Below are 17798 nucleotides of genomic sequence, written 5' to 3'. Positions count from 1 at the left end.
CCCCTTTTGCTGGGACTCCCCCAGCTGGCATCGCTTCCCTGAGTTCATTTGGGATGTTCCTGCCTCTTTTATTTCTTGATTTTTATGAAATTTATTTCTTTCTTTTTTCAATTTTCTGGCTGAGCGCCCCAGCATGGCCCCGAGCCTCTGGCCCCCGTGGTGATGTCCCCTCATTCCAGGTGCACCCAGGATGGCCAAAATCAGCCCCAAAAATCATCCCCCTGAGCTGAGCAACTCCCACACCTCAGCTTCAGCATCCCCAGCATCTCTGGGATTGCACTGGCACCTTCACCACCTCCCATAAAAAAAAAAAGGGCTGGATGGTTTGGATTTTTTTCCCTGCTTGTTCTTCCAGCTGCCCCTTGGCAGGATGGAGGTTCTGGAATATTTCCTGATGCCACCACGGTGCTGAATGTCACCTGCTGGTTTATGGTGACTGCACCCAGGGCCATTCCCTTCCTCAGGGCGGCTTTTCTTGCCTGGATCTGCCTGACAGATGTCGTGGAGCTCCTGGAAAAGGTTTTCCAAGCAGGATTTTTATCCGTGAATGATGCACACGGCAGTTTTTTCCCCTTCCCAGGAGGGGCTAGAGGCTGGAGCTTGGTGTGAATTTGCCACAGATGGCTCTGCTGGAGTACAAAGTTTATCTTGAGTTTCTTGGCTGCCTGGAGATTGGTTGGATTCCTCCCAAATCCAACAGGCACCTGGCACAAGACGCTGGTGCTTGGCAAAAGGGCACCAGGAATTGTGCCAGTGGGAGTTGTGTCCAGCAGAGCCAAGTGTCCCCAAAAAGGGTCAGGAGAGAGGCAGGGCAGGGGTGATGCTGCAGGAGATGAATATTCCATCCCCAGCTCCCAGATTCCTGAGGCTGGGAGCGATGCCAGGGCAGGAGCTGGGAATGCTGCCCCTGTGCAGGCGTGGGAAAGGGCTGGCAGAGGTTTCATGTGTGTCTGCTCTTGTCTTCCAGCGGAGCTGAGTCCCTCTCCTCAGATGAAAAAGGTACAGGGGTTTGGGGAAATGCCCTTCCTTGGGAATGGGAAGTCTGAAAGTGCCTTTAAAAACCAGTTGGAAAGGTACAGGGGTTTTGGGGAATAGCCATTCCTTGGATTGGGGGTTCTAAAACTGCCTTTAAAAACCAGTTGGAAAGGTACAGGGGTTTTGGGAAATGCCCATTCTTTGTAATGAGAATTCTAAAATTGCCCTTAAAAACCAGTTGAAAAGGTACAGGAATTTGTGGAAATGCCCATCTTTTGGAATGGGAATTCTATAACTGCCTTTAGAGGCTTTGGTGTAAACCCTTCATTTATGGATTACTTTGGTTTTTAAAATCCCTGTTCTTTTGTTATTTATTCCCTTTCTCTGGGTACAAAATGGGCAAGAGAAGAGTTAAATCCTGCTCAGAGTTTTATTCCCTGCTGTTCCCTTGCAGAGGTGGCACCCAATGATGTGGAGGGATCCGGATCCGGATCAGGATCGGCCGAGGAGCAGCCAGAGGGTGAGCACGCACCATGGCTGAGGGATTTCCTCCCTCCTCCATCCCAAATTTCCCCCCCCAGCCACATCCCAGAGCACATCCCTGCCTTTCCAGTGCTGGTTTCTCTTTGAATAACGTTTGTTAGGATAATTAATTGATGCCACCTTTGGTGCATCCCACTTGGTGGGACACAGCTCCCTCCAAAGCTGCTCCCACTTGCCGTGGAAAACCATCATTTCACTGGGATGTGCCATGGGTGAAGCTCCAAAATTATCCCAGGTTGTATAAAACATGAGGATTCAATCTTCTAAACGCCCTTCACATGGGTCTGGGTGACCCCAAAGTCTCCCCTCGTGGTGGCATTTGATGCTCTGATGTTTTTCTCTGCCCTCAGTATTTCTTTTTCCTCTGTTCCAATCTCTAACCTGCCGCCTGGCCTGATGGATCCAAACCTCTGGATGGATCCCTGGACTCACATTCCACCTGTGTCTATTTTTTAGGAGAAGCCAGTTCTGGAAACAGCTCCAGCAGCAGCTCAGAAGAGGAGTCAGGTGAGCAGAACATTGTGATTTATTTACCTGTAACCCCTTTTTTTTGAAGCTGATGTTCAGTTTAAAGCAGCTGCTGCTCCTGGGAAGAGCCTCACAGTTATTAGGGAATGCTAACTCTGATTGCTTTCCCAATAAAATTTTTGGGAGCCAATGATTTCCTGTCCATGATCAAAGGGCAGCAGCTGGTGCTGCTTTCACCTCGCAGACACAACACCCCAGACACAATACCCACGGGTATTTTTACACAGCCACAGCATTGTCCAAACACCAGGGGACCATAAATTTCCTCAAAAGTTGGCAACAGAACTGACCAAACAGGATGGACAGGAAAAGAATTAAAGGAAGTGTTGTTTGCTGTCGGTGGTTTTGCTCTTCCATGGGTTTTGCTGGCAGCACTTTATTCTGTTTTTTTTTGTCATACTGCTAATTAAACAGCTCCAGTGGTTTTTCCCTGCAGATGCAGAGGAGGAAGGCTGGGTGAGGGTGGGTTTATTGTCCCTGTTGTCCCTTGCTCAGCAGGAGGAAGGCAGCTGGCACTGCCCCAGGGGTGATGTGGGGTGGCAGGAAGGATTTTTTGAGCCAGCAGCTCCATCTCTTTGGGGAAAAGGAGCTGCTGGAGAGCATCCCTAGGAAAGGAGGGGTGGAGGCCACGAGTTTCCACGTGCAGGGAGTGTTCCTGCTGTTTGCCAGGCTGCTTCCCTGCCTCTCCCAGCCCAGGAGGAGATGGGAGTTCCAGGGCAGCTCTGGGACAGCCTCCAGCATCCCTTTTTCCATGGAGGGAAGTGGGATGGGAAGCAGCTGATCCTGCCACTCCCCTGCTCCCAAATCCACCCCTCAGGACACAACCTTTGGGCTGAAGTGTCAGCTCTGCTGGAATTCCGTCCTGTTGGATGCAGCCAGGAGAATCCAGGCACTTTTAAAATCATTTTAGGGACAAACACAGTGCAGACAGTGTGGCGGTTGCTCCTTAGGAAAGCTGTTCCCAGTTTCCATGCCTTGGCGCTATGAGGCTCATCCCAGGATAAATCTTTTTGGGTTTTTTTTTAACCCCCCTGAAAATTCCCAGGAGTTTGGGCAATTAAGGAGCCTTTGGCAAATTTGTATCCTGATTGTTCAGCTTCACCCCCAGGCTGTGCACAGCATGCAAGGACTCTCAGGAATGTTCTCCTTAGGATTTGGTGAATTTAAGCAAATGAAATTGGGATGTCCTGGGTGAACGTGGGAGCAGAAACTCTCTGGACATTGAGATATTTACTCCAAACTCCTTTTTCTTAGATGAAGAACAGGAGGAGGAGAAGGAATCCACACCTTACTGCAGTGAGTCAGGTAGGAACAGATCTCCTGAGGTTTTTTTTTTTTTTTTTTAATTATTCCTGGCTGTTTAATTACTTGGCTTTTCATGAGCTCATCTTCCTCTTTCCCCAGTAGGAGGGAGCTGCTTGCCACCACCCTGTCAGCACTGCAGGAGTGATAATGTAGGTTTGTGAGCAAAAAACCACCCACTTATTTTGCATGAGATCATTTGCAAACTGTAATTCTACTCTCTCCTCACCTTTTTAAAGGTTTTTTGTTTTTTTTTTTTTTTAATCTATTTCCAGGACCAGAAGGAACAAGTGACCCCCAGGAGACTTACGGGAGGACAATTTATGTATGAATATTTTTAATGTGATGGGTTTGAGTTTACATTGTTCTCAGCAAGGTGCTTCAGTCTTTGGTTGGAGTGGGCAAACAGCTCATTTGCTGCACAAATGCATTTGGATTTAGACTGGAAGGTGCACCCAAATCCTTTGAAAATCACAGTTCAGAGCCTGTGCTGCCTCCAGATCCTGGTGCAAGACAGCTCTTGGCAGGGTTTTTCAGGATGCTGCCCCAGTGAACAGCAGGCCCATTTTCCTCTGCTTATTTCAGCCTGAGTGCACACGAGGCATGTCCCCTGCCTCCCCCTCCCCTTCAGTTCTGCATTTTCCCTGGATGCAGCACTGTTCTCCCCCTCTCTGCCTTGCAGTGGCCACTGTGGGCTGTCCATTGCTGTTCTCCCCTCTGGCTGTAGATGATATCCATGGGAAAACCTTGGCTCTGACACCGAGCCCTTCCCCTGAGGGCAGCTCCTGGCGCAGGAAGCTTTATGCAAAATGCTCATTTCCAGCTGTTTTGCATAGGCTGGGTGAGCCCTCAGCAGTTTTTAACAGCTCAGTACCAGCTCCAAACCAGCCTGGAGCACGTTGTGGCCCCTGTGCTGTGGAGATAAAGCAGGAGGGAGTCTCTCTGTTACCCCCAGTGCTTTTGGCCGAGCGCCACATCTTTGGATGTCTCTTGCAGGGTGCAGCTGGATGCAGAGGGCTCCTACCAGTGCAGCATCACTGGGCTGATTTTCGAGGTGACAGGCTGTGCCAGGATCACCTATTCCCTGCTGTCCTGGAGCAAATACGCCCAGCTGGTGGAGAAGCCCTGGATCGTGGGAGGGCCCCTGTTCGACGTGCGCTGCTCGGCGCCCGCCGCGCTCAGCTCCATCCAGTTCCCTCACTGCCTCTGCCTGGGGGGTGAGCCTGGGCCCGGGGCTGGGAGGGACCCCTGGGAGCTTCTGGAAGCTCTGAGCCCTGTGGGAACCCTAAAAATCCCCTCAGGGAAATTTCTGCGCTTTTCTTCCCAAAGCTTTGCCCTGGGAAGATTTGCGGTAGAGTTCCCTGCCTTGGCTGGAAGAGAAGGCTTTCCTTCGTGGTGTCTTGCAGAATTATCCCCAATCTCTCTTGGATTGCTCCCTTCATTGGTCACTTAACCCTGCCCTCCCCAGCTGTTCATCCCTCAGAGCCCTCTGTAGGGCTGGCCCTTTGTGCTGCCCCTGTGCCCTCAGGCCACTGACCCCTGGGCACCACATGGGCTGGGTCTGCTGTCCCTGGTCACTGTGTTCTCAAATCTTTGCCCACTGACCCCATAATTAACCCCTGGGTACCACATGGGCTGTGTCTGCTGTCCCTTGGTCATTGTGCCCTCAGACCACTGTCCACTGACCCCTGGGCACCACATGGCCTGGGTCTGCTGTCCCTGGTCACTGTGCCCTCAAACCATTGACCGACTGACCCCTGGGCACCACATGGCCTGGGTCTGCTGTCCCTGGTCACTGTGCCCTCAAACCATTGACCAACTGACCCCATATGTGACCCTTGGGCACTGTGTGGGCTGTGTCTGCTGTCCCTTGGTCATTGTGCCCTCAGACCACTGTCCACTGACCCCTGGGCACCACATGGGCTGAGTCTGCTGTCCCTGGTCACTGTGCCCTCAAATCTTTGCCCACTGACCCCATACTTGTACCCTGGGCACCACATGGGCTGGGCCTGCTGTCCTTTGGTCATTGTGCCCTCAAACCATTGACCAACTGACCCCTGGGCACCACATGGGCTGTGTCTGCTGTCCCTGGTCACTGTGCCCTCAAACCATTGCCCACTGACCCCATACTCGTCCCCTGGACACTACATGGCCTGGGCCTGCTCTCCCTGATCCCTCCACCATGCCAGAATAAACCCTGCTGGAAAACACCCCACGGGAGCGATCCCCTCCTGCCCTTCGTCCTCTGAGACAAGTGCCTGGCCTTAAAATGGCCGCTGCTGTGGCTTCTGAAGGAGACCCCTGGGGAGAGAGAGACAAGGCAGCAGCCGGAGAGAAGGCAGCAGCATCCCCCTGCCCCAAACACTCTGGGTGTCCCCACAGATGCTGGCAGCAGCGTGGCCTTCAAGGTGCTGCACGTGAAGGCGGGTGGCGCGGCCATGGAGGCCCCGGCCGAGTTCTCGGCCTCGCACGTCAAATGGCTGGTGAGCTCCTTGTCCCCCGTGGGGCCCCTGATCCACAGCCCCGCGCCCCTGCAGTACCACGGCGCCGTCATCCTCTACAAAGCCGTGGATGAGCACCCCTCGCTGTCCTTCTGGGTCTACCTGGCCACCAACAACGACTCCATCATCAGGGTACGGCCTCCGCGGGCTCCTGGGCTGGGAGGGCAGCTTCGGTCCCTCGTTCTGGTGGCTTGGTTTCCTTCTTGATCTGAGGCAGGCTGGGGAGAGATGGAGAATAAAGGAGGTGTTTGTTTGAAAGGTGTTTTGGAGAGAGCTTGGGAAGGGTAAGAGCCTTGGGCAGGGCTGCACCCAAGGTGGACGCAAAATGGTCCCAAAATGGTCACAGGATGGTCACCAAATGGATCCAAAATGGTCATAAAATGGTCACCAAATGGACCCAAAATGGTCACAGAATGGTCACGAAATGCACCCAAAATGAACCCAAAATGGTCACAAAATGGACCCAAAATGGTCACAGAATGGCTGACCGGTCACAAGGTCTCACACTTTTATAAGTTCTGGTCCATTTGCATTTTGGGGTTGAATTGTCCCATTCCAGCTCCAGGCTGTGAGGTCCCATCCTTCTTGTCCCTCCCTCCAGCCCACCCTTGTTTGTGCTTTGGGGCTGAAAGTTGTCCTTGGTGTGCAGCAGGAGAAGGATTTGTTTTGTGTCCCTGCTGTGTGCAGAGCTGAGTGACACTGACTGTGAGCTCAGGGCTCACCCCTGCGCACCACAGAACCTGGAATACAGGGAAAATAAAACTTCAGGCCTCAGTGCCACCCCAGCCATGGCAGGGTCACCTCCCACTGTCCCAGGCTGCTCCAAGCCCCAGTGTCCAGCCTGGCCTTGGGCACTGCCAGGGATCCAGGGACAGCCACAACTTCTCTGGGAATTCCATCCCAGCCCCTTCCCATCCTCCCAGGGAAAAATTCCATCCCAATATCCCATCTAAACCTACAGTCTTTGAATCTGAAGCTGCTCCCCCTTTTTTTCTGTAAATTGTCTCTCCTGAAGCTTTCCCATTTCCATTCTTTATCTGAGTCGCTTCTACCAAGTAACAAGAGGAAAGAGCTTCAAGTTGTGCCAGAGGAGGTTTAGATGGGATATGAGGGAAGATTCCTTCAGGAGAAGGGTGGGTGAGCACAGGGCAGTGCTGGAGTCCCCAGGGAAGGTTTGGGGATTTGGGAAAGCAGCTGACAGTGAATTCATCCACATGCTCCCCTGCATAAAATCCCAGCTTTAGAACATTCTGTGCACTGCCCTGCAGTGGGCTGTAATTAGGAAATTGGGTTTGTGGGATCATTCAGGAGCTCTGGCAGGAGCAGGACTTGAATTTACCCTATTAGAGTAAGGACTGGGCCAAAAATCCTCCCTTTTATTCAGGTTGCAAACTCTCTTATCTCATTTCACCCCCGTGGCAGAACAGCTGGAGAGGTTTAGTGATGCTTTTTGAGCCGTGGTGGTTATTCCACAGCTTTCTGGGAAGTTTGTGGCACAGATTGTGGCTCCTCTGTAAAGCTGGGGCCAGAGAACAGCCCAAGGAGCCACCTGAGCACAGGTTTTAAATGTTAATTCCTTTCCTGAAATCAGTAACGTTGAAATATTGAGCTTGAAATGGTATTTTTAAATTATAGGATATCTCAAAGACTGTAAAACACTCCAAAAAGAAATTTGTTCAAATTGAAAAGCCACCTGTGTGCCAGAAATTGCTGCAAGAAGGAAAGAAGTACAGACTGATCTGTGAGCCAGAAGCTGAAATCACTCCTGAGGTGAGTCCCTTAGACAACCCTCACTTCTGCACTGCAGCTTCCCTGGAAATGCAGCACAAAAAGGAACCTTTTGCCTCTTGGAGCCCCAAAATTATGAAATCCGGATGCTAAAACCAACAGCAAAACTCTGGGGAGATTGGATTTGGGTTGGATCTCTCCCCACAGCCAATTGCCTTCTCTTTCCTTTATTCGAGGTAAATATTTATAGTTGTTTTATGTTTCTGTTGTGCAGGAGATTGAGTTTGTTGACGGATCACTGCTGAAACTGAAGAGTTACTTTGAGGTGTATCTGGAGAAGCCTGATGACTTCACCCTGTCCCTGGTGGAGCAGGACTCGGATGAGACTGTCTGGAAAGCCAGACTCCGAGAGAGTGAGTCCTTGGGAATGGTCTGGGATGGGAGGAGCTGAGAGATCATCCAGGGACACCTCCAGGGACACACCTTCCATGTCCCAGGCTGCTCCCAGCCCTGTCCAGCCTGGCCTTGGGCACTTCAGGGAACTTCTCTGGGAATTCCATCCCAGCCCCTTCCCACCCTCACAGCCAGGAATTCCTGCCCAAAATCCCATCTGAACCCCCTCTCTGTCCATTTGAAGCCATTCCCAGTGTCCTGTCCCTCCATCCCTTGTCAATTGTCACTCTCCATCTTCCCTGCAGCTCCCCCAAACCACCCTGAGCTCACCCCAAAGCTCCTCCTCTCCAGGTGAACAATCCCAGCTCTCCCAGCCTTTCCTCCCAGCAGAGCTGCTCCATCCCTCTGCTCATGGAATGGTTTTGTTTGGAACTTAAAGACCATTTAGTTCCAACTCTCCTGCAAATTATTCCATCTTATGATATATTATTCCATGTATTATCCATGGAATTGTAAGCTATAATATGAAATTGCATGGTATTAGGTTGTTGTTCCATCTTATGATATATTATCCATGGAATTGTATAATGTAATATAAAATTGTATGGTATTATGTTATTATTCCATGTTATGATATATTATTCCGTGTATTATCCATGGAATTGTATAGCATAATATGAAATTGCATGGTATTATGTTATTATTCCATGTTATAATATATTATTCCATATATTATCCATGGAATTGTATAACATAATATAAAGTTACATCTTATTATTGTTCCATGTTATGATATATTATTCCATATATTATCCATGGAATTGTATAATGTAATATAGAATTGCATGGTTTTGCGTTGTAACTCACAATTTCTCTTGCCTATTTGGGCCTGCTGCAGCACGTTGAAATCAAAGGGGGAAAAAACCCTCATTCTGTCAAACCTGAGGGGGCTGGAATCCAGCCAAGAGCTTTGCTTTGTGCCTGGGAATTCTTGGAGCTGGGAATTCCTCCCTCAGGTTTTCCTCCTGTGCCCTTTCCCAGGGGATTGGATCCATTACGACCAGAACAAGAACGAGCAGAAGAGGAGCTCAGGCAGTGAGTGACCCTGCAGGTGACCTGGGGTGGGGCCCCTGTCCCTGGGGACAGCAGTGACAGCACCTCTGCTCCCTCCCCAGGTGTGAAGAGGAGGAAGCCAGCCCTCAGCATCCTGGAGGAAGAGGAGCTGCAGAGCAAAAAGCAGAAAACTGGCGGCACTGCAGGTGGGGGCTGGCTGGGAAAAAACCTGCTGGGCTTGGTTTTGTGTCCTGGGCTTGAAACTCACCTCGCTTTTCCAAGGATTTTTCCCTGTGGAATGGTTCAGGCTTGGGGAGGAGCAGCTGGAAAACTGTCTGGTGGGAATGGAGCTGGAGGTGAGGCTTGGACATGAGCCAAGGGTGGCCAAGGAGGTCCCAAAAAGCCACAGGCTTTGGTTGTCCCGTGTGCTGAGGTTCCTCCAGCCCTGGGGCAGTTTTGGGCTCCTCACAAGGACACTGAGGGTGTCCAGGGAAGGGAATGGGGTTGGGAAAAGGGCTGGAACACCAGGAGAGGCTGAGGGAGCTGGGAAAGGGGCTCAGCCTGGAGAAAAGGGGGATCAGGGGGGACCTTGTGGCTCTGCACAAGTCCCTGACAGGAGGGAACAGCCTGGGAGGAGTTTGGGACCTTATCCCAGGGAACAGGGACAGGAGGAGATGGAACAACCCCAGGAAAGGCTCAGGGTGGATTTTGGGGGGAAATCCAATGTGTTTTCAGATGGAACGGGAGCCAAAAGCTTGACAGACAAAGAGCTGATGATGATCGCCAAGCAGCTGGACCGGCGCTGGCGGGAAATCGCCATCGAGTGCCTGCAGATGGAGATGAAGGACATCGAGGACATCAGGGCCATGGAGGAGGAGGTGAACATGCAGAAATTCCTGGTGCTGAGGAAATGGAGAGACAGGGAACAGGGCAATGGAACTGCAGAGGCTCTGCAGAGCAGCCTCGGGGAAAAAGCCACCTACGAGATCCTGCAGACGCTGCAAGGTACGGCCAGCTCCTGGGCACTGATCCCAGCCCTGCTCCTGCTGGATTGGGGGATTCCATCAGGGGGTTCACCAGATCCCCAGTGCACCGTTTGTCCTGGAGGTTACAATTGTCTCACTTCCACTGTCAGCAGTGACTTGGTGTTTTGTGGTGTTTTTAGCCTTCCCTTCAGGGGCTGAAAATGAATGATAGAAAATGAAGAATATTTTTGCCCTGGTGTCTGAACCAGTTCTTGGGATTCCTTGGAAGTCCTAAGAGGAGCTGTTTGGGTCTTTATTTCAGGAGTGGTTAATTAACACCTTCCCTGGTGGAGGACTTTGGGGATGGATTTCCCAAGGGGGCTCCCCCTCCTTTCCCTGGAGTTCTTATGTTCAGTTCACCTTCCACAAATCCGAGTTATTCAATGGGCTGGGAATTATCCCTGCCCGTGGCAGGGGTTGGAATTAAATGACCTATAAGGTCCTTTTCCAACCCAGACCATTCCATAATTCTATGAACTCAGCCAGCCAAGGGGAATTGTCCTCAAAAATTAAATGGATTTTTTTTTTTTGCACCGGCAAAACTTTGTTCTTTCTTAATTCCTTCACGTAGGACAAAAGGAACTTCCAGAGATCCTCTGGAATCATTCAGGTGTGGTTTTTTCCCTTTCCCTCAGGTTTCTTGGCTCAGAGCTGAGCCAGCTGGAAGGAGGAGGAGGAGGAGGAAGAGGAGGTGGGAGCTTCCTCATCCAACCATTCTGCTCCCCTGGGATCCTGCTGACATTCAGGAATGTTGGTGGCATCACCACTGGGTGGGAAGTTGAGGCAGGATCCTCCAGAGAAACGTGAATGGAATTTTGGGTGGAAAGAAGCCACTTCCAAGACTTTTTCAGGAGAGGTGGACCCCGGATTTTCCAGCCTTCACCCACAGGGAAAAGCCACTCTGGAAAGACACAAACACTGGAGAAAAAAAGACAAAAAACCACTTTATCTTTTTCATCACCTGGAAAAGATATTTTATTCCCATCAGGGAAAAACAGGGAGAAGAATTCCCCTGGAAACTTTAAAACAGGGAGAAGGATTCCCCTGGAAACTTCCACCCCTTCCAAAAAAAAAAAAAACCACTAAACTGCCAGAATCGTGAGGTGCTTTGGATTTCTCATGGATCAGGGAAGAACAATCCTAAACTTGCACCAGATTCCTTTCCAGAATCACTGTATATATGGAATTCTTGGATAGATCCTGTACATGCAGTCCTTGTTAAGCTGTAATTCTGCTTCCTGAAATTCCCAAAGATGGGAACACCACTCTGGACTCCAGGCAGCTCGGAATTTCCCCATGGAATTTCTTCTCCCCTCTTTTCTGTATAGCTTGTCTCCGTTTTTTGGGTTTTTTTTATGTTGTTTAATACTTTTTTCTATGAGAAACTTTTTATACTTTTTTTTTTTTTTACTTGATTTATTCAAATTTGAATAGAATTTAGGTGCTTAAAATGTGAGGAGCCGCAATCTCTGTGCTGCAGGATTGGAAACAAATTGGGAAGAATGGAATTTGCAGAAGAGAGGAGTGACCAGATCCAGAATTGTCTTGTTTTTAAGGCTGTGGGATACTTGGGATCATCTTCCTCTGGGTATGTTTGGGAAAGGAAAACATACTTTTTAAAAAGATAAGGATTAAACAGGAAAAATTGCCATTATTTCCATCTGAATTTTGATTGTTTTAGTTGGATGAAGTGTCGGGAAGTTGTTGACATCCTGGGAAGAGGATGGAAGTTGTTCCTCAGCCTCTGGAAAAGCTGGAGGTGCCACCCAAGGCATCCAAAGGGTTTTTTTGGGATGAAAATCCCAAAATATCCCATTCCGACCCCTGCCAGGGGCAGGGACACCTTCCCTATGCCAGATTTTTCCAAGAGGGGAACTTGGATTTTAAACCACACCAATTCCAGGCAGGTGCCTTCCCATGCCAGCAATTTCCAAAGTATTTCCAAGGATTCATGTTGGATCACGAAAGGAACCAAAAAATTCTCTGTGATTTTGAAGGGAATGATGATTTTATTAGGCAATAAATACAATAAATAGGGAGCATCATAAATAAAGCGTGGACCAGAATGGAATATCATCATCAGCAAAGGAATATCATCATAAATAAATCAGGGAATGTAATCATAAATAGATCAAGGAATATGGTCATCAGTCATGAAATAGAATGGGAGCTCAAATAAATCAAGGAATATCATCACAAATCAGGGAACAGAATGGAATATCATCATAAATAAATCAGGAGAAGGAATGGAATATCATCATAAATAAATCGGGGGAAAGAATGGAATATCATCATAAATAAATCAGGAGAAGGAATGGAATATCATCCTAAATAAATAATGGAATGATTTGTTATTATTAGGAATAGGAATTAAATTCTTCTAGGGATAATTAAAAATTAGGAATATCATCCTAAATCAATCGTGGAACAGAATACCCTGAGTTGGAAGGGATTCCCAAGAACAGGAATTATCATAAATAGCTCTCAATTCTTGAGAAATCAGCGGAATAAATACGGATAAATCAGAGGTAGGAACATTCTGGTGCTCAGATGCAGCCGAAATTCCAAAATCCCCGGAAGTTTAACATGGTTTAAGAGTTTGAAAGGCACGAATCCCTAAAAGCAAATAGTGGGAATTCAGCGGAACGCTCGGTGGGCGTCGATCCCTCGGGTTTCCCTCTGGGATTCCCAGGATTCAGAGGGAGCTGATCCCACCGTTTTCCCTCTGGGATTCAGAGGGAGCTGAGGAAGCTCAGCATCCTGCTGATGGTGACGCTGCGGATGCGGAAGGCCAGGAGGGTACTGCAGAGCCGCAGCCGCTGCGGGAACGGCGTCCTGCCCAATCCCAACCCCAATCCCGATGGTGATCCCAAAGGCGATCCCACTGACGATCCCAAAGACGATCCCAAAGACAATCCCACTGACGATCCCATTGACGATCCCAATGACGATCCCATTGGCGATCCCAAAGATGATCCCAATGATGATCCCACTGACGATCCCGATTCCAATGGTGCCTCCAGATCCTTCCTGGTGCAGTTGCCCAGGGCCTGCCCGAGGTTAAGAAATGGTTTAAACCAAAAAAAACACCCCAAATTCCTTGGATTTTTTCCGTCCCCCTTCAAGGGCGAACAGCGAGAGCGGGATGTGAGGATGGATGGAGGGAGAAATTTGGGATATTTAATTTCTCATTAATACAGTAAGGGAAAAATTTGGGATATTTAATTTCTCATTAATACACTAAAGGAGAAATTTGGGATGTTTAATTTATCGTTAATACACTAAAGGAGAAATGTGAGATGTTTAATTTATCATTAATATAGTGAGGGAAAAATTTGGGATATTTAATTTAATATAGTAAGGGAAAAATTTAGGATAATAATTTCTCATTAATACAGTAAGGGCAAAATTTAGGATATTTAATTTCTCATTAATATAGTAACAGAGAAATTTAGGATATTTAATTTCTCATTAATACAGTAAGGGAAAATTTAGGATATTCAATTTATCATTAATATAGCAAGGGGAAAATTTAGGATATTTAATTTATCATTAATACAGGAAGGGAAAAATTGGCTATGTTTAATTCATCATGAATAGAGTGAGGAAAGAATTTGGGATATTTAATTTGTCATTTTTAGAGTGAGGGGAAATTTGGCAATATTTAATTGTTCATTAATAGAGTGAAGGAAGAATCTAGGATATTTAATTTATTGTCAATAGAATGAGGGAAGAATTTAGGATATTTTCTCATTAATAGACTAAGGGAAAATTTTGAGATATTCAATTTATCGTGAATAGAGTGAGGGAAGAATTGGAAATATTAATAGAATGAGGGAAAAATTTGGGATATTTAATTTATCATGAATAAAGTGAGGGAAATATTGGAAATATTTATTTTTGTCATTAATAGAGTACATTTTGAAGTATTTAATGGCATCAAGAATAGACCGAGAATGAGAATTGAAATATTTAATTTATCTTGAATAGGAGAATTTTGGAAATATTTAATGATCACATTAATGGACTGAGGATAAAGTATTTAATACTTTATAAATGTGTTTATTAATGCGATCATTAATAAGGGAAATATTGAAATATTTTGTGTATCGTGAAGAGATGGGGCAAATTTTTAAATATTTAATTAATAAGGTAATTAAATAATGAGGTAAATTTATAAAAAATTAATGATTACATTAATAGACTTAAGGTAAAATTTGAAAGAATTTTATCATTAATAAGGTAAATTTTCAAAATATTTAATGATAGCATTAAAAGACTCAGGATAAAATTTGAAGCATTTAACGATGGCACTAACAGAGTACATTTTGAAATATTTATTTTACCCTGAATAGACTGAGGGTAAAATTGGAAATACTTAATTGATCATTAATAAGGTAAATTCTGAAATATTTCACGATTGCATTAACAGACTGAGGGTAAAATTGGAAATACTTAATTGATCATTAATAAGGTAAATTCTGAAATATTTCACGATTGCATTAACAGACTGAGGGTAAAATTGGAAATATTTAATTGAGTGTAAATAGGGTAAATTTTAAAATATTTCACGATTGCATTAATAGACTGAGGGTAAAATTGGAAATATTTAATTAAGTGTAAATAGGGTAAATTTTAAAATATTTCACACTTGCATTAATAGACTGAGGATAAAATCTGAAATACCGAATTTTATCATTTATAAGGTAAAAATTTCAAATATTTTCTGCTTGCATTTATAGACTGAGGCTAAAATTTGCTTTATCAAATTTAATCCCTCCCATGTCACATCCAGCACACTGAGGCTGTTACATTTCAATATCTGGAGGAGAAATGGAGATTTATTTTATTTTCCTCACTTCCCTATTTCCTGAATTTTGGAGGAATTCGGGGCAGGAATCCTCACCTCCATCAGTGCATCCAGAGCCACCAGCAGCTGGGGGTCCTCCAGGTTCCTCAGGTATGGTCTGTAGGCTCTCAGATCCTCAGAGATGCCCTGCAGGCATCTTCTCTGGGCAAAGAAAAAAAAATTAAAAATTAAAATAAAGTAAAGAATTGTCAAGAAATGCGGGAATTTGCTGCTGGTTTAAACGCACGAGGAGAAAAAAGGAACGGGAATTTTCCTGGGTTATTTCGATTTACCTGATCAAAAGTTGATCTTTCCAGGACTGGGCAATTTCCAGGCTGCAAATGAAATAAGAAATAAGATTTGGAATTTAATGTGGGTTATATAAATTCCGTGCAATTATGAGGTAAAATTGTCATTTTCTCTGGGATTTCTGTCTGCTTTACCCCTGGATGCTCAGCTGTGCAGGCTCTGAGGGTGTTGATCTGGTTCTCAGTGATGTCCTCCAGTTCCACCTCCTCAAAGGTGCAGTTAAATCTCAGGATGTCACGTTCCTGGGGAGGGGAGAAAAGGGAATAATTAAAAAAAAAAAACCTCCTTGACATATTTCATGATGCAATTTATATCATTTTATACCTTTATCTGTAAAAACCGCAGGTTTGTTTTAGATTTTTTTTTTTTTTTTTGGAATTGCTCTGCCCCCATGGCTTTAAATTCTTGTCAGAGGTGGAATTTGGGGAGAAGCTTATGGCAGGAGAGTTTCAAATGGAAACGATCTTTTAGAAAAGCAGCAAATGCAGCGTGGGGACTGTTTGGTGCTGGGGCTTTTTGGGGGGTTCTCTGCTGTGAAAGGTGCAAAAATAGCAGAGAAATGTAGGAAAAAAAGAAAAAAAAAGGGAAAAAGAAACCTGAGCAAAGGCCTGTGCTGAGGGGCTGATCGGGGCAGGAGGAGAGCAGCGATGGAGGGTGAAGGGAGTGTCACCCTGCTGGGGACATCTCTGACAGCCTGGGGACATCCCTGACATCCTGGGGACATCACTGACACCCTGGGGACATCTCTGACACCCTGGGGACCATAATTGACATCCTGGGGACATCCCTGACACCCTGGGGACATCAGTGACATCCTGGAGACATCACTGACACCCTGGGGACATCCCTGACACTTTGGGGACCATAATTGACATCCTGGGGATATCCCTGACACCCTGGGGACCATAATTGACATCCTGGGGACCATAATCGTCATCCTGGGGACATCCTTAACACCTTGAGGACCAGCCCTGCTCTCCTGGGGACATCCCTGACACCCTGGGCACATCCCTGACACATCTTTAACACATTGCGGGGACCATCCCTTGCTCTCCTGGGGACCCAAACTGTTCCATCGATTCCTGGTTTGGTGTCACCCCTGTCCCATCCCCGCTCCCGCACGTCCCGTCCCGTCCCCCGCAGACCTTGAGGCGGTGCAGGGACGCGTTGGTGGCCTCCAGCAGGTCCCAGGAGCGGCGGAGGCACGGGGCCAGGGGCTGGCTGTGGCGGGGCGGTGTCCGGACAGGGGTGGGCAGCGCCAGGGCAGGGGACAGCAGCAGCAGCGCCAGGCACAGCAACACCCGGCCGGCCCCGCCAGGCGGCACTGCCCGCCCGCCACCGGGGCCGTTCCTGGTGTCATTCCTGGTGTCATTCCCGGTGTCATTCCAGGTGTCATTCCCGGGGCCATTCCCGGTGTCATTCCTGGTGTCATTCCCGGTGTCATTCCAGGTGCCATTCCCGGTGCCGTTCCCGGTGTCATTCCCGGGGCCATTCCCGGTGTCATTCCAGGTGTCATTCCCGGTGTTCCCGGTGTCATTCCCGGGGCCATTCCCGGGGCCATTCCCGGTGTTCCTGGAGCCTCTCCCGGTGCTGCTCACAGTGTCATTCCCGGTGCTGTTCCCGGTGCTCCTGGAGCCTCTCTCGGTGCCATTCCCGGTGTCATTCCCGGTGTTCCCGGTGCCATTCCCGGTGTCATTCCCGGTGTTCCCGGAGCCGCTCCCGATGTCATTCCTGGTGCTGTTCCCGATGTTCCCGGTACCGCTCCCGGTGCTGCTCACAGTGTCATTCCTGGTACCGCTCCCGGTGCCGCTCCCGGTGTTTCTGGAGTCTCTCCCGGTGTCATTCCCGGCGCTGTTCCCGGTGCCGTTCCCGGTGCCGTTCCCGGTGCCGTACTCGCCGCTGTGTCCCCGCTCCATGTCTGTGCCGTGGCTCCGGCCCGGGGCCGCTCTTATAGAGCCCTGCTCGGGCGGGATTTCCCCCGGCCGCCGTGAGTGTGCCGGGAGCTCCGGGAATCCCGGGCGGCCACCGCTGGAACCGCTGCCCCGCCTCGGGCTGTGCACGGACACTGCGGGAAAACTGCCACATGGATCAGCCCCCCTGGGATGGCAGAGCCATGGATGGTTTGGGTTGGAAGGATCCTTAAAGGTCTTCTCATTCCGATGGCATCCCGCTCTCCATCCCAGCCCGGCTTTGGGCAATGCAGGGATCCAGGGGCAGCCTCCGAGGCAGGAATTCCATCCCCAAATCCCACCTAAACCTCCTCCTGAAGCCGCCCCCTCGCTGTTCTGTCGCTCCATCCCCTCGTGAATCGCCTCGTTCCGGCTTTTCCAGTTCTAGTCTTCATCCCGCTTTCTTCTCGGGGCCAAAGGGATGGGACAAGAGGGAACAGCCTCAGCCTCCAGCAGGTGGATATCAGGGAAAATTCCTTCACGGAAAGGGTTAGAAGGGGCTGTCCAGGGCAGGGATGCACTCCCCATGCCCTGTGGAGGTGGCACTTGGGGACAGGGCTCAGGGGTGGCCTTGGGGATGTTTGGATGGAATAAACTTCGAGCTATTTTCCAGCCCAAACCATTCCACGATCCTCTGATTCTC

The 17798-nt window shown here is 48.3% G+C and overlaps 2 protein-coding genes across 2 annotated transcripts; one reads left to right on the top strand and one right to left on the bottom strand.

The window, feature by feature from the left end:
* The first annotated feature begins 570 nt into the window (after positions 1–570).
* On the top strand, positions 571–11065 carry CARD8 (caspase recruitment domain family member 8). The gene is made up of 14 exons (XM_066325669.1): positions 571–999; positions 1430–1495; positions 1975–2025; positions 3301–3351; positions 3454–3500; positions 3624–3673; positions 4345–4565; positions 5731–5981; positions 7485–7619; positions 7852–7990; positions 9012–9065; positions 9146–9229; positions 9759–10028; positions 10684–11065. Coding segments are annotated over exons 6-14 (1176 nt in total). The 5' UTR covers positions 571–999; positions 1430–1495; positions 1975–2025; positions 3301–3351; positions 3454–3500; positions 3624–3671; the 3' UTR covers positions 10704–11065.
* Positions 11066–12780: 1715 nt separating this feature from the next.
* On the bottom strand, positions 12781–17122 carry IL12A (interleukin 12A). Its single transcript, XM_066326471.1, has 6 exons — positions 16955–17122; positions 16352–16552; positions 15341–15448; positions 15191–15232; positions 14954–15059; positions 12781–12947 (listed from the first exon to the last, which is right to left on the bottom strand). The coding sequence occupies exons 1-6, from the start codon at positions 17120–17122 to the stop codon at positions 12781–12783; spliced, it is 792 nt and encodes a 263-aa protein (XP_066182568.1).
* Positions 17123–17798: the final 676 nt, after the last annotated feature.

Source organism: Sylvia atricapilla, chromosome 10 (assembly GCF_009819655.1).
Source record: "Sylvia atricapilla isolate bSylAtr1 chromosome 10, bSylAtr1.pri, whole genome shotgun sequence".
Taxonomy (NCBI): domain Eukaryota; kingdom Metazoa; phylum Chordata; class Aves; order Passeriformes; family Sylviidae; genus Sylvia; species Sylvia atricapilla.
Note: the sequence above shows the minus strand (reverse complement) of the source record. Positions and strands in the feature narration are given on the sequence as shown.